General features: G+C 30.9%; 1 protein-coding gene across 1 annotated transcript; it reads left to right on the forward strand.

The window, feature by feature from the left end:
- The first annotated feature begins 1,421 nt into the window (after positions 1-1,421).
- Positions 1,422-7,297, forward strand: LOC111315030 (putative oxidoreductase At4g09670). Its single transcript, XM_022916652.2, has 2 exons — positions 1,422-2,079; positions 6,477-7,297. The coding sequence occupies exons 1-2, from the start codon at positions 1,618-1,620 to the stop codon at positions 7,095-7,097; spliced, it is 1,083 nt and encodes a 360-aa protein (XP_022772387.2). The 5' UTR covers positions 1,422-1,617; the 3' UTR covers positions 7,098-7,297.
- The last annotated feature ends 9,805 nt before the right edge of the window (positions 7,298-17,102 follow it).

The following is a 17,102-nucleotide window of genomic DNA, read 5'->3' on the forward strand; positions in this document are numbered from 1 at the left end:
TTTATTTACACAAGCCTTAAAAGAGGATGAAAACATGGATAACAAGATAAGAAGTGATAAGGAGTTTCGAGTGGGAGATTTGGCTTATGTCAAACTCCAGCCATATTGATAGCAATAAGTTATGAGCAAGAATCTTGTCAAACTAGCTTTTAAATTTTTTAGATCTTTTAAAATATTAAAACAAGAGGGAAAAATGGCCTACAAGTTACAATTACCCATTAGATCTATTGTATATCTACAACTCATATGTCTCGATTAAAAATGAATGTTGGAAATTTAGCTACATATCTTATGAGAAATTAGACTTTTAGTGGTATTTTTTTTATTGTCAAGCGACATTTTTGGGAAAACACTGTTAAAATTAAGATTTTTTTTAATATCTAGTGATGTTTCTTAAATGCTTTGATATGAAATTCAGGAATGAAATTTTTATAAATTTAATGGTGTTTTCTAGGATAAACATCACTAAATGGGAACATTTATCGGTACTTTCTAGAATCAATTGTCTAAGGTTTCGTTTGGATGAACTAGACTCTTGGTAAGGGATGGTTATCATCCTTTTCTGTGTTCACCTTTCATAAGACACCCAAATAGGTGGCCAACACATGCTATGAGGGCAAATAATTGATTGGCTATTTTTGATCAAATAGGTGCGACGTGGGTTTTGGTTTTTTGTTTTTGTTTTTTTTTTTTTATTTTGCTCTTTAAACCATATTTTAATACCAATTGAACCAATGTTATTTTTGTTTTCATTTTGATCTTTAATTTAAAAATTATAAAATATTTTTATTAACTTAATATAACTAATAATTTAAATAAAATTTGTAAATATTAAATAATTTAAAATTTTATTATTAGATACAAATTTTAATCTATTAATTTTAATGATCATTTATATTCTCATTATAATTAATCTCATCGTCGTCATTACGTTTACATTTAAACATGTATTCGCACTACTTATTTAATTTTATTATTATAGTAATTATTTTTATTTTTACTACTATTTTTTTGTATCCCTAAAATCAATTTCACTATTCTATCCAAATGAATCTAAAATAAACGTTAGCGGCTGTTGTGCGAGAGGATGGAACAATTGTTAAAGAACCATAAAACCTTATTGACAGGAGGATGGTTAACAAGGATGACAAAGCAGTCTTTGAGGTTTTAGAACAATGAACAAACTCCTCCTCTGAGGATGCAACAATGGAGGTTTTATATGAATTTATAAAGAAGTATACTACCTTTAATCTTCCAGGACAAGAATCTTTTTGTTGGGGAGTATCGATGCAGGCTGAACAACAATGGCATTTAAAATATTGTAAAGCCAATGTTCTCGGACTTAGGCCAATTTAAGTGGACAGATGATAAATTTATTTAGCCTAACTTTCGGTGTGCGTCTGAAGTGTAAGGAATAGTCTGAGATTCTCGGTATTGCTAGTATAGACATTATAAAATTGTAAAAATAAGAGTGCCGTTCATCCTCTTATGCAATTGGTTGTTTGAAAAGCATATTTTATTCTCTCTCTTTACTCTTTTCTTTCTCACTATTATTCTCTCTTTATCTTCTAATTTCATAAGAGAAGCATCACCAAAGCACTGCCACCACACTAAAAGATGGCTGATACTCCAATCAGATTTGGCATCATCGGCTGCGCTGAGATAGCCCGCAGAGTCTCACGAGCTATCCTACTAGCTCCTAACGCTACTCTCTCCGCCATCGCCAGCCGCTCCCTCGACAAAGCGGCCAATTTCGCGAAGGCCAATGGGTTCCCACCTGAAGCCAAGGTCTACGGCTCCTACGAATCCCTTTTAGACGACCCCGACGTCGACGCGGTTTATTTGCCCCTACCCACTAGTCTCCACCTGAAATGGGCCGTATTGACTGCTCAGAAAAAGAAGCATCTGCTATTGGAGAAGCCCGTGGCATTGAACGTGGCTGAGTTTGATCAGATTCTAAAGGCATGTGATGAAAATAGGGTTCAGATTATGGATGGGACCATGTGGGTGCATCATCCCAGGACGCAGAAAATGAAGGAGTTTTTAGACGATAAGGAGCGGTTTGGTCAGCTTAAAACGGTAAATATTTTACCGGGTTTCGGTTCAATTTTTTTTTCTTTTATTATGGAATTTTTATAATATTTTGTTGCTTAATACAAAGAAATTAAATATAAAAAATATTTCACAATATAATATAATTTTTAAATTAAATAAATATTTTTTATAATTGATTTATAATGAAAATTTATCTCAATAATCTCATTAGTTGTGCTAATTTTTTATTTTTCTCTAATGCCAATCATAATCTTTAAAAAAATTCAAATAAATAGATGATACAATAAAATTTTCTTTTACAATGAAATTACATTTGTGTTGTCATATAACTAATTACATATGATATTAATTAAAATAAATCAATCAATTACAAATTAGATTAAACTCATATATAATATGTATTATCGAGATAATTAAAGAATAAATATAATTGCAAAGTGTGATGACAATAAAATGAAAGGAAAAAAAAGAGAGAATTTCAACAAAAAACAGTAACAAACTAAAATTAATATAAAGATAAAATGAGATTAATTAAAAAAAACAATAGAAATGCATGTCGAATAATTTTTTTAACTCACAAATTAAACTTAGACTTGTAGTGAAAGAAAATTAGTATTAGAATTCCCAAATTAAATAAATGTAAAAATGAAAATGAAAATTTATTTTTTTATGATTTCATAACAAATTTAAATAAATTTTAATGATGTCAAAAATAGGAAAAAACAATATTTTTATACTAAATAGAATGTGTCTCGAGTTTCGTTTAGATATATATTTTTTATTTATGAATATTTATTTTAATTTTAATAAATATAAATTGAGTAATTAAAATATTATTTATATATATGCAATAACTTATTTTATATTAATACAATAACACTTTTTAATGATTAAAACTCGTTTTTATTTAATTAATAATTAAAATTAAATATTCCACAATCACAAACTTAATTTAATATATCACTTTTTAAAACTAAAATAATGCATATATTCAATACAAATTATAATAAATACATAAGATCATAAGATCAAAATTTTAAATGGAAAAAGACAATTCCTATACATAATAAGTTTAAAGCTTGTTTTTAAAGATTGTTATCGCAAATCTATAAAACATTTGATACAAATAAAAAATTTATTTGCATAATTCTTTTAATTTTTATTTCTTCTCTTTTCTTTATCTCCATATTTTTATTTTTATAAAAAATATAAAACTCTTTTCAAAAATAGATATTAATTGAATTTTATATAATTAAAATTTTTTTCAATTAATTAAAAATTTAATTTTTAAATTTCATAATTTTAATAAATATTATGTTTTTAAGATAAAAATGAAATTTATGTTGAAAGTACAAAATTTTAATTTTTTTTCAACATTCTATAATTTCAACAAAAAGAATAATTTTATAATTTCAATAAAGATAATATTTTACATATTAAAAACGTGAATTTTGTTGAAACTACATTACGAGTATTCTATAGTTTCAACAAAAATAATGTTTTTAAGATTAAAAATGTGACTTTTATTGAAATATATTATAAAAAAATATTTTTTGGAGTATGATTTTTGTTGAAAATATATAATGAAAAAAAATTTATTTTTTAGAATTTTATTATTTACAATGTTTTTATGATTAAGAACATGGTTTTTGTTAAAATTATATTATAAAAGAAATTTATTTTTTAGAATTCTATAATTTCAACGAAAACAAGTTTTTTATTAAAAATGTAGTTTTTGTTGAAAATACATTATAAAAACTTATTTTTGAGAATTTTTCAGTTTCAACAAAAGATTATTTTCTATGATTAAAAACGTAATCATTGTTAAAATATATTATGAAAAAAATTATTTTTCAAAAAGCTTCTTAAATAATTTTAGGATCACAAACATGGACTACGTTTTAAGACAACAAATGTTGTCTATTATAAAATATATTATGAAAATAATTATAATATATTTTCATAATTTACATGTTAAATAAATAAATTATATATTAAATAAATAATTTACATTTTAAATATATTATATGTACAATACAATTTAAAATATACTATACATAAAATTTATTTTGGGAGCTTTGTCTTCGGAAACCCTCAGAGGAGGTTTACCATATTCCTTCCAACTTCCACATCGATCTTATCACGAAGATAGAATCGTATGTTGGCTTTGCATTGAGGCATGTAATGTTATGATAGTAATTAGATTCCATGCAATTGAATAGAATATAGATTCAAATATTTATTTACAAAAGGATTATTTTATATATAGATAATTTTAGTGTTTTTAAATTTTTAATAATTTTTTAAAAAATATAAATTATCATGTTAAATAAACTATTTACATGTTAAATAAATAAATAATTTAAATATAACTATATATCATGTGTTATTCACATGACATTGAAGATAATATATAACCAAACTTTATTAAATAATATTATATTTCTTACCAAATGCAAGAATCATTCATTTTCAGAATCTATCTAATAAAGTAATTTCCTCTGAAATCATATTCTCAAAGGGGATCTAAGATTCCAAGAACTAAATGCCATCTTAAAAATTTTACAAATTTCTTCCTTATCCGTTTGGACAACTGTCAGTCTCTAATACCTTTGAAATTCTTTTAATAAAGAGTTATAGACCATATTATATATATTATTCAATTTCAAAAGTTAAGTGGGTCAATTCAATAAGGTATAAAACATTATGTTTTTAAAAAGATTAGCATATTATTGATTTTTATTTTATTTTTATTTGTTTTTATAAATATTATTTTGAGCTAGAGTTATGATGCCTTTTAGTAATTGCCTGATATTTGTAATAAATTAGGCAATGGAATGTTGTCAACTTCTTAAAATTGATAAATGTTTGCGTCTTTGTATGCGGTACTTAATGTTTTTAGAAATGAGCAACTTGCTTTACTCAGGTATTATATTTAGTGTCCTTCACCTAATTTGACTGCAATGTATTAAGACTGTCTGTGTTTGGGTGATGGAGTTATCGTGTATTCCTGTTAATCCAGAACCTAGTGCTTTTCTGAACCTCTTCAGCCGATGCTTATGGCTTGTTTATTGTTAAAACATGAGGCATTCGTGCTACCTTGTTGGACCATGATTCATTTATTGGTTTGGCAAAAGCTTTTGTTGGTTGTTAAGTTGTCAATTTAGAACCAAGACCGAGGCTTATTAGACGAGCATTAAACCCCATAGAGTAATGTAAGATGCTAGGAGAGGTTTTGTGTCAGATCAAACGCTTCAAAAGAAGAGGATACCGTGTTTTAATCTCACTTCGAATAAGAAAGGAGAAGTCTTTGAACATATAAATGTGTACATTCCAATAAGCCAAATTTACAAGAATAGGATAATGATCATGTGGCAAGTGGCCACATCAAGTGCCCTAGTAGGGTATGCGGGCACCGAGCATTTCAGCGAGGGTAGGTAGGGTGGGTCAGACCACACCAAGTGTTTTAGGGAAGTAGGTAGAGTATGTTTGCTGTGACAAAGACGTCATAAAGAAAATTGAGTGGGGAGAATCTCATGCCAAATATCAAGGAGACTAAACAGAGTGCTTTGGTCTCGCCTTAGATAAGAATTTGAAAGTCTTAGTAATTTTGCTTCTTAGTTGGATGAAAAAACAAAAAAAGATAATTAGCTAGGACATGAATATTTGTTTAGAATGGAAAATCTTAAATCTTGTGGGTTGCAGATGAAGGGAAAGAAAACAAATACAACTAATGGTCTATAAATATGAATGTTCATATTGGATGTTGACTTGATGAAGGAATTAGCTCAGAATCTTTTTGACGGGTGCTTAGTTGGATTCTTTTGTATTTACGGCTTTCTAAATCTATATTTTTACTGTTGACCTATCTGTGACTGTTGGAATTGTTGATAATTACACTACTCTTGGATTTCTCATATGGTGTTAATATATTTTCTTTGGGGCCTCTATTCTATATGTGCTTTATTGTATTCGGATATTTGTAGTCATTTTGTTACTTTTAATAAAATTTTATTTTGGCTTAGTAAAAAAAAAAAAGTTCATTATCAACAATGATACGAACACAGATCGAGTTTTTATGGCCACCGGACATAAGCTTAGTTGGGGTTCGAAGAAAGGGTTTTATAAAGGATAAAGCAAATGAGTAGCAAAAAAATTTTTTGATATGAAACGGACCTTAAAATAATGGCCCAAAGACACAACACCTAAAATATAGTTGCTGAGGATTTTTTTAAGTTTTTATTTGTTAGCTCAAATATAGATAAATAGTTCAAGAAGGATAAATTGGATTGATTACAAATTTTTCTCAAATTAAATTTTAATAAGTATTTGATTTAAAATAACAATACAAGTATTTTTCTTAAGCTGTGTAATTTTAACTGAGAATGACAATATTGATTAAAAACCTTTGGCTTCCTCAGGTACATAGCTGCTTCACATATTTTGCCCCTCCGGAGTTTTTCCAGAATAACATTCGTGTGAAGCCAGATCTTGACACTCTTGGTGCTCTTGGTGATGCTGGATGGTATGGCATCAGGTCAATCCTGTGGGCAGCTGACTATGAGCTGCCCAAGACCGTTACAGCCTTGCGAGGTCCTGTTGTCAATGAAGAAGGGTTAATACTTGATTGTGGGGCTTCACTACACTGGGAAGATGGCAAAACTGCAACCTTCAATTGCTCTTTCTTATCAAATCTGACAATGAATATCACTGCTATAGGAACATTTGGAACTTTGCATCTCACAGATTTTATCATTCCTTACCAAGAGCATGAGGCCTCTTATACTACATCCTCAAAAGCTCGATATAATGAGCTTGGAACAGGATGGGTGCCGATTCCAAGTGAACACAATGTCAACGTAGACCTACCTCAGGAAGCCTGCATGGTGAGAGAGTTTGCTGGCTTGGTTGGAAATATTAAAAAAAATGGTGCTCAGCCAGATAATAAGTGGCCGACAATCAGTAGGAAGACACAATTGGTTGTGGATGCTGTCAACGCATCCGTTGAGAAGGGTTTTGAGCCTGTTGAAATTGTGAGCTGAGCTTTTAATTATTTATGAATGTTAGAATTACCACTGTTTCTATGGGCTGTCACACCTACTTGGACATGAATTGTGAGACTGTGCCTGTTGTGCTGTGCTTTCTAGTATGAAATGTGAACTTCTCTAAACTGCTTGTTTTAGTTGAATAAGAAGCCAGACGACCTGCAATGTTGGTATTGCGGATGTTAGCAGTTTCCTCTCTTTCCCTGTCGGCCTGTCCCCCGTTGAACAATGTGTTCTTTAAGGATTATTACTGTTTTAGTAATGATTGTGGATTGTTATATTGCTATAGACCTGCTTAATTTAGGTGGTACCGGGGTGGGGATTTTTGATACATAGCTATTTTGCAGCAGTTGTTGGTGAAACAGAAAAAGTTAGCCACCTTTTTTTTTTTTTAGTAGTAAAACGCCCTTTCTGCCTCACCAGTAGCAGTATTAATTCTACGAATGTTGACAGTACCCTCATCTATGGACGTCGGATTCACAGTTGGCCGCCACCATTCTGAACATTCGTAGTTGAAAAACTCGAAGCAACTGAATCTTAAAGAGATATGAACCCATAGTTTTCCCCAACCTGCAATAATACCGAACTCATCAACATATCCTATTAGAAACCCTTACAAAGAAGACCTAATTGTAATTAACCGGAGATTGATCAAACCCAAAATAGACTCAATCTGAAATGATTGAAACTCCATACGGTCCAAACTTAAAATTGTATGAACATGAAACAAACCAACCTAAATTCAAAATGATTTGAAACTAAATTATTTAAACTTGAAATGCTTTAAACCAAAAGTGAATACGAAATGTTTAAAGCTCAAGATGGCCCAATCCTTAAATTGCCGGAACATCAAACGATTTAATCTCAACATTGTGGGCTTAAAAGATTGGACTACAGTTGGTTTTATTTACTATTGTTGTTGGACCTATTTTATTGGACTTCTTTTAGTTTCTGTAATATATGTGTTTAATAGAACCCAATTTCCTTATGAGTGTTTATATTAATGTTATGAAGGGAGAGAGAGAATGTAGCATTGGCATCCGAGATTCTCATATTCAATTGAAGGTTGCTAGCTTACAGTACTAAAAAGAGGAGGGATGTATAGTATGAATCATTGGAATAGAATTATCTTTTTCTTTCTCCTAAACATTTTGTGTTCTTCTTCCTTTAAATTTTTTTTTTTTAAGATAACTATCTTGCTCTATATTTAAAGTCAGTTTGCATCATTTGGTATTAGAGCCATGACTTATCACCAATGGCTGATGGAATTTCTATTCTACTTCAAAAGCAGATTCAACAAACTTAGCAAGATGTAGCTAAGCTTCAAATGGAGATGTAGCAACAGATTCCAAGATTGATCAGTTTGATTTCAAGATGGATATATAGTTTACAGAAATGAGGTTTAAGCTTAAATAGTTTTTAGAGATGATGACTACTAGGGAAAAGAACTCAATATCAAGTGCATTTGAGGGTGACCAAGCTTCGGTGAGCGCACTATAGAAAAGGCTAGGAAAAGAAACAACCTCAATCATGAAGTGGACAAGTCCCTTGTGGTTGAGGTGTTTTTTAACAATCCCTTAACAACAACCCAAAATAGGTACATCATTTTTTATTCATCTAGAATCTTTAAAGGGATTATCCTAAGTTTAATGATGAGGACTTTAAAGGTTGGTTTATGAAGTTAGAATAGTATTTTGAAGTTGAGAAAGTACCTATTAGTAGTAAGGTAAGGCAAGTAATGTTGAACTTGGAGGGAAAAACTCTATGGTGACCCCAATACTATACTAGGTCTCAAAAGGGGTTTGAAAATTAGAACTAGGCAGGGTATATCAAAGACATGAAAGATGAATTTGTATATGAAATGTATTAGGATCCTATGGCCGAATTCATAGAACTTAAACAAACCACTTATGTTAAACAAATTTATGAAGATTTTATTGGCTTTCTTAGATGCAGCTATCTGATTCCTATGTCTTGAGTGTTTTTCATTAGTAACTATGTCTTGAGTATTGTTCATTAGTAATTTAAAACCAGATATATCCTAATCTATTAGGTTGTTTAGATCCACAACTTTAAACCAAGCTTCACATTTAGCTAAAAATATTAAGACTATCATCCAACCCAACTTGAAATGAACCATTTCATTCTTTAAATCATCTTTTCATCCTCTTACCATTCTACTAGTATTGTTTCTACTAAAAATAGTACCTTACTTCTCTTATTGCCAACACCAAAGGTTTCACCTAACTCCAACTTATTGAACTTCAACAATACTAAAAATTCCAGCTAGCAAACCAATCAACCCAAGTTCCTTAATAGTAGCACTAATAGCTTTAAGACCATTACTAAAAGGCTTACTCTAGCTACAATGGAGGAAATGAGAAAAAAGAGGCTTTGCTATTAAAGTAGAGCCAAGTATTCAATTGGTCATAAATGTATGAAGTCATAGTTGTATCAATTTCTTATTGAAGGGTGTGAAGAGGACTGTGAGGTTGTCGTAACAGTTTTGGGACCGCCAGACATAAGACGTTTTAAAATCGAGAAAAATAAAAGGGAGTCGCTACCAATCTTTGTTAGGGTGTGATTGGCCACCCAAAAGTTTATCTTTTTAATAAAACTATAAAAACGAGTTTAAAGTTTATCAAAAAGATAAATTTTGGTCCACGAAAAATCAGGTTGGGTTCGGGAATTGGTTATGTGTGGGAAATGATTAGCACCCCCACAACGCCCATAAATTGGTACCATTTAATTATGCGCTATTTTCGGTGTTGGATAAAAATAGTTTTGACTTGAAATTTAATACTAATTCCCTTCATTTTAAAAAATATTTTTGCTAAAATTTTTATTTAGAAATATTGAGAAAATCTTTAAGTTAAAGAATTATCTTAAAATTCTCCAACATCTAGGTAGAATTTAAATAACTCTTTTCATTTAAGATTTAACACAACAATCCTTAAAATGAAATAACACTCTTTATAGAAAATTGTTGGTAACTCTCCAACATCTAGGCTGAGTACCAAGAATTATTTCTTTCGGAATGTTATTTTTATTTTATTTTGTAATATCATAATTTTTTTAAAAAAAAGTATTATTCTTTTTTATTATAAAATATTTTATCACCAAGTAGTAAATAAAAATTAAAGACAGAATAGTGCAAATAATTACTGATAATAACATGCTAATGTATGTATGCTAATGAATGTCATATAAAATGAAATGCAATTTAAAAGTTAGATTCTTAAGTATAATGAGACCATCACGACTCTTCAATATCTAGGCAGAGCTTAGGTGCAACTGTTTATATTTAAGATCCTAATTTACTGTGATACTTTTTATTTATTAATCTTATTATTAATAAGAATTAAGAAATCATGTGAAAAGACTTAACGAAGTAAAATTTCCTAAATATCCCATCATCTAGGCGGCATTCGAGAACAAATTGCTTCAAATGGAATTTTCACACATGTCCTTAGGATTTTTAGGAAGTTTTGAGTAAGTGCTTGAGTAGAGGTTTTGAAGGTTTAGTTTTAAGGTTTAGAGGGTTTTAAGGCTTGAATTTTAGAATATTAAAGGTTTAGGGTTTTGATTTTAGAGCTTGGAGATTTTAGGGTTTGAGTTTTGTGGTTTGGGTTTTAATTTAAGAGTTTGGATTTTAGAGATTTTGGATTTTAGGGTTTGGATTTTAAGGGTTTCGGATTTTAGGGGTTTGAATTTAAGGGATTTTAGATTTTTAGAGGTTTCAGATTTTAGGATTTTAGATTTTAAGAGTTTTAGAAACCTATGATTTTGGTTTTAAAATTTGAGGTTTCGGTTTTAAAAAAATGTAAATATCTCAAAAAATTTCCAACATCTAGGTAGATTTTCGGAGCAAGTTCGATTTTAGTGATTTTTGAAATTTAATTAATAATTTCTCATATATCTCTTTTTATGAAAATTTATTAATAATAATTCTCCAACATCTAGGTGAAATTATTTTTAAAAAAATATTTTTATTTCCTCCAACATCTAGTCAAGGAAAATAATAAAAAATAATTATTTTTTTGAGCATTTTTAATATATATTTTTAATTATTACTTGTTTTCAATTTTATTATTATTAAAATAATTAAACATTTATTATAACAAATTTAAGAACTTATCATGCATAAATATAAAAATATACTAAAAATAACAAAAATAATAATATATAAAAAATTTAGAAAATAAAATTTAAAAAAGAAAAAAAAAATTTTACCTGAACTAGACTGGTCAAAGCTAGTCTGAACCGATTTGACGGTTTAATCTACGTTCAAGTGAAAGTCTACGATTCAATCCGGTTCAGACCAGTTCAATTGGACCGATCAGCAGCTGTTGGAAGAACGAGTCAACGAGTCGGGTTGCGTGGATCTCGGGTCAGATCCGAGTCAATGCGCAGATCTTCCTTGGCCGAAACGATGTCGTTTTGGACTGTAACCTTTTATGTAAAACCAAAAAATTTTTTTTGGTCATTTTTCTCCTATTTCAGAAAAAAAAGGGGAAAGAGAGCTCTAGGGCTCTCGCTGTCCGGTTGTCGGACCACTGCACCGGCAGCCTCCTAGGTCACCGTCGGCGGTCGCTGCCGGTGGTTTTCAATCGTCAAAAAATGTAAAAATTATTCTGGCAACTCTCTTCAATGCTCTCTTTCCAGATCTGGCTTTCTTTTCGCCAGAAACACCCGATCATCGTAAATTGGAGCTTGAAGTTTTCTGCCTTTTTATTTTTTAGACTAAAACTGATCTATTTTCTTTGTTTTTACAGGGAACTCGACGCTGAGGTTTCTCCTTACGGGGAGGATTGTTTGTCATTTTTTTTTTATTTCTGTTTTCGTGGTTGGTGTTGGTTGAAAGGTTTTTTTTTGGTGTGTCTGGGTGTCCGAGAGGGTGTTGTGGGCAGTATGTCTAGAGGTTTTGAAGATCTGTCCAAATGTTTTCGAGAGGGGATGTCCGAGAGAGAGGTTGAAGGGGAAGAGGCTGTGGGTTTTAAAGAGCTTCAAATAGGGGGATAGATGGTGGTCATAGGCGTGGTAGGGTGGCTATCTGGTCTGGTGGCTGGACAGGGGGCTGGTGGGGGCGGTAGCAGTTCCGTACACCAGCCACCCTACTTTCTATTTTTTTTTCCTATTTTCTCTTTCTTTTCTTTTCTTTTAATAATTAATAATTATTTTTTAAAAATATATTTATTATTATTATTATTATTATTATTATTAATTTTAATAGTAGACCCAGATAAAATCGGTGTCTACTGTTGTCCCTCTTTGCACATTGCTAAGAATCAGGAATAGGACAAAGACAAAGACAAAGACAACGATTTTGTCTGGAAGCAAATTGTGATTTTCTTTTTTTAAAACACAAAACGATTGGGATGACATCGCAAGTCGAAAAATAGTGAATCGATCGAAATAACACCGTGAATCGAATTTATGCCCGGAGGTCTTAGAGATCATGCTTGGAAGTTTTACAGAATCGACAGGACAACACCGTAAGTCAAGAAATCAAGAATCGATCAGGATAATACCGCGAATCAAATTTATGCCCGGAGGTCTTAGAAATCATGCCCGGAGGTCTTACAGATTCGATTGGGATAACATCGCAAGTCAAAAGATCAAGAATCAATCGGGATAATACCGCGAATCAAAATTATACCCGGAGGTCTTAAAAATCATATTCGAAGGTCTTATAGAATCGACTGGGATAACACTGCAAGTTGAAAGATAAGGAATCGATCAGGATAACACCGCGAATCAAAATTATGCTCGGAGGTCTTAGAAATCATGCTCGAAGGTCTTACAGAATCGACTGGGATAACATCGCGAGTCAAAAGATAAGGAATCGATCGGGATAACATCGTGAATCAAAATTATACCTGAAGGTTTTAGAAATCATGTCCGAAGGTCTTACAGAATCGATTGGGATAATATCACAAGTCAAAAGATAAAGAATCGATCGGGATAACACCACGAATCAAAATTATGCCTAGAGGTTTTAAAAATCATGCCCGAAGGTCTTACAGAATCGATTGGGACAACACCGCGAGTCGAAAGATAAGGAATCAATCGGGATAACACCACGAATCAAAATTATCCCCGAAGGTCTTAGAAATCATGTTCGGAGGTCTTACAGAATCGACTGAGATAACACCATAAATCAAAAGATAAAGAATCGATCGGAATAACACCGTGAATCAAAATTATACCCAAAGATCTTGAAAGTTGTGCTCGATTGTCTAAGAGATTATGCCTAAAGGTCTTACAGAATCATGCCCGGAGGTCTTACAGAATCATGTTCGGAGGTCTTACAGAATCGACTGGGATAACATCGCGAGTTGAATGATAAGGAATCGATCGAGATAACACCGTGAATCAAAATTATGTCTGGAGGTCTTAGAAATCATGTCCGAAGATCTTACAAAATCGACTGAGATAACACCGTAATTCAAAAAATAAAAAATCGATCGAGATAACACCACGAATCAAAATTATGCCCTAGGTCTTTAAAGTTGTACTCGAAGGTCTTAGAGATTATGCCCGGAGGTCTTACAAATCTCGAAATCTTTGAATGCTCCTCATAATCAGAGGCAATGAAACTTTAAAAATTTGAACATTTTTTTAAACATGGCTTTCGCCTGATCAAAGATTTTTGAAACTCTAAAGGTCTTTTCTGAGGAAGGTTCCCTCTAAATAGAGGCTTTGAAATCTTGATTGAAATTGGTTCATCTTAAATAGAGACTTTAAAACTTTAAAAACATGCCCCTTTTTTTTTTTCCTTTTTTTTTGTTTTTAATACTTACAAAGTTGATAAATGCAAACCTGATACAAAATGTCTATTCTCATCAAATGATGCTAATGGAAATGTCGATGCAAATGTCAATGCCAACATAAGAATGCAAATGCTTGATACATTTGACTTTTTGATAATGCAAATGACAATGTCCTTTTCATGTAAATGCCCTTACAAATACCTTTTCTTAGGATACAGAGGCTATAATGCAAATACAAATTCTTCTTACGGTGTGAATGCAAATGTCTTATACAAATGCCAATGCAAGTGATGCAAATACGAATGTCTTTCTTGTGATGTAAATGCAAGCAATGCAAATACAAAGACTCTTCTTGCCCCTTTTTAAAAAAAAAATTCTGTTTAAATTTTCATTGTTTCATTTTCACAAAAAAAAATGATCTCAGTATTATGTACAAAATACTCAAATAATCTTGAAAATTTTCAAAAGTGATCAAAAATTACCTCACATAAAGTATCTTCGTAATTAATGAAAAATATAAGACTCAAGACTTTCGAATCTCTTGGAAGTTAATGACTACTATTTAAAAAGCTTATGAATGGGATGGTAATTGACAATTCAACTCCTTTCACTAGTGGGCATATCTCATGAAAAGCTCGACGAAAGCTGCGAAGATTTCTCTTGGGCTCACAAAAGAGATAATTTTTTTAGAACATTTTTTTTTTACTGAAAACATGATACTTCAATGTGAGTCAAAACTAGCCATTACTTTTCAAACAAGATTTGGGAAAACGACATGGTTGGTTTCTTTTTTTATTTTTTTTTATTAAAATGAAAGGTTTTTAGTGGGTATTGGTCTTTCAAAAGGCTTTACATTAAGATTTTTTGTTTCGGATAGAACCTTGGAACTCTGAAATTCATTTTAGGGCCTCAAAAATATCTTTAGCTCTAAATTGTCCTTTTAAGGTTTTCACCTTAGAGCTATATTTTCTATCAATGAAGAATTCAACAAGTATATACAAATTCAAGGACATTGCTCTTCAATCCAAGTGTCAACATTTGATCAAAATAGACTTTTCAAGGTATGTAATGTAGGCCAAGGTTAAGAGTTTTGAAAGAATGGGTAAACAGGCTCAAAATATGTTATTCAGGGTAATTAGGCCAAGGATCCTGATGAGCATTCTCTGACTTTCTTCCTTTGCTCTTTTTTTTTTTTTTTGAAACATTTGGCTTTAATTTTAACAACTTTACTCACTCTTTTTTTTTTTGCCTTGAATTCTCATTTTCAAGGTACATATTTTCTTTTTTTTTTTTATTTTTGATTTTTTTTATTTTTTATTCTAGTTGAAGCTTCATATTCTTATCTCAAAAGTTTCTTTACTCTTTCTTGAAAATACTCAATTTTATCTTTAGCTATTCAATCTCTCGAATCGTTGAGATTCTTATTGAAATCTTGTTCACTCTTTACCCTAGACTTTCACCTTCGAAGGGCATGTTAGATGCTTTCAATTATCGAATATTTTTCTTGAAGTTGATCTTGAATATATCCTAATTTTGCCCCCTAATGTAGAAAATGATCCTTGGCTAGGGTTTATTTTAGAACAAAAAATTTAATAGGCTTAAATGGGTAGCAAATGGATAATTTTTATGCACGAGAAAGATAGAAAAATGTGGCTATTCATCATTTCAAACATGATCACTTGGCTAGAAGAGCAAATCATTGAATATGTCTCTTTTGTTTATTTTTTCCTCTTTTTTTAAACTTTTTTTTGTTTTTTTTATTTTTTTTGTGTGATGCCCCATCTTTTGTTTACTCAAGGTTCTAATGACGATCAAGTTGTATAAGATTGATTACATAGTTCAAAAAGGCTATTTGGACTCCAAAATTTTTCTGGCATTTTCTTGGTGAAAGAAAGAGAAAATGTATAAAGGTATGAAATAAATTGTCTTAGGCAGAAAGGGATTCTTTTTTCTTTTTCTCAATGTGTCTTAAGACATAAAACAAAGGTTATTTAAGAAAAAAGCTCAAGCATTTTTGTATTTATGGTCATAGCAAAATTTTGACACACATTGAATTATCAATTAGAAAATTTGAAAGAGTATCTGATTTTTGAAATTCAAAACAAACTTTCAAAATTAATCTCTTTTGTTTTTTACCCAGGAAAAATTATCGGCCCTTTAAGGTCTGAACTCAAACTCACATTCCTTGAAAGGTTATGGTTGATGAGTCCAATCATTTGAGTGATTAGGGTCATGAAAGTATTTGAAAAGGTGTGGAAGTATTTGATGAGCTTTTTCCTAATAGTAATCACCATTTCCCTTAAGAATCTTTCCGTCTTTATCGCAAAAGAAAAAAAAAATTTTTTGAAATCTTGAAAGTTACTTATGTGGGATTTTTTATTCAAACAAATGCATAAAGAGAAATTTCAATCCAAAACATTCAATTATTCCAAAATAAGTTAGATAACTCCTAGAGACACAATGTACATGTCATACATACATAGTAAAAAATAAAAAAAAGATCATCCTATCTTGATTTTCAAAACTTAACACCTCCCTCTTCATCTCAACTTTTCACATTTGACAATTGGATGGAGTCAACAACTTCTATTGTTCTATTACCTTCGAAGTCAGAATACCAGTCTTGATAAGATCTGTAACCTTTTCTTTTAACCGTCTGTATTTTTCAGTTGAGTGGCTAATTATCCCATATGATAATCACACTTACCATTGGGATCATAACTCTTTACTGATGGATTTTATGTTACTTTTAGAGGCACATGAGTGAGATATCGACCTTCTATTAGCAAAAACAAAAAGTAAGAAATGGGGATGGGCAATTTCTCTTGATCATTCCTTGGTTCTTTGATTCTTTGTTGGTCGAGTGGTGGATTCAAATGTAAGAACAAGATCATAAATGACCATTTGAGGATGAGAGTTTGCTGAAAGCTCAAATGCTGGCTTGGTTGGCAAAGATATGGGTTTTGAGAGATATGGCTTATGGCAGGGTGATGGAGTTGATAAGCGGGATAAGGATTGTATGGGATAAAGCTATTAGGTAGATGCCTATCCATTGTGACTGTTTACACCTCTTCTTTATTCTTTTCTGATGTACTTTTCTCTTTAACTTCTGTCGTCTATTTTAACTTAATCCCACCACTCTTGATTGTATTTTTTATAATTTCATCAAAAATCACCATGTCTGAAAAGTTTTTAGATACATTCCCAATCATTCTTCCTCAAAAGTTCG

Source organism: Durio zibethinus, chromosome 20 (genome assembly GCF_047325235.1).
Source record: "Durio zibethinus cultivar Kanyao isolate XHJ-2024 chromosome 20, ASM4732523v1, whole genome shotgun sequence".
Taxonomy (NCBI): Eukaryota; Viridiplantae; Streptophyta; class Magnoliopsida; order Malvales; family Malvaceae; genus Durio; species Durio zibethinus.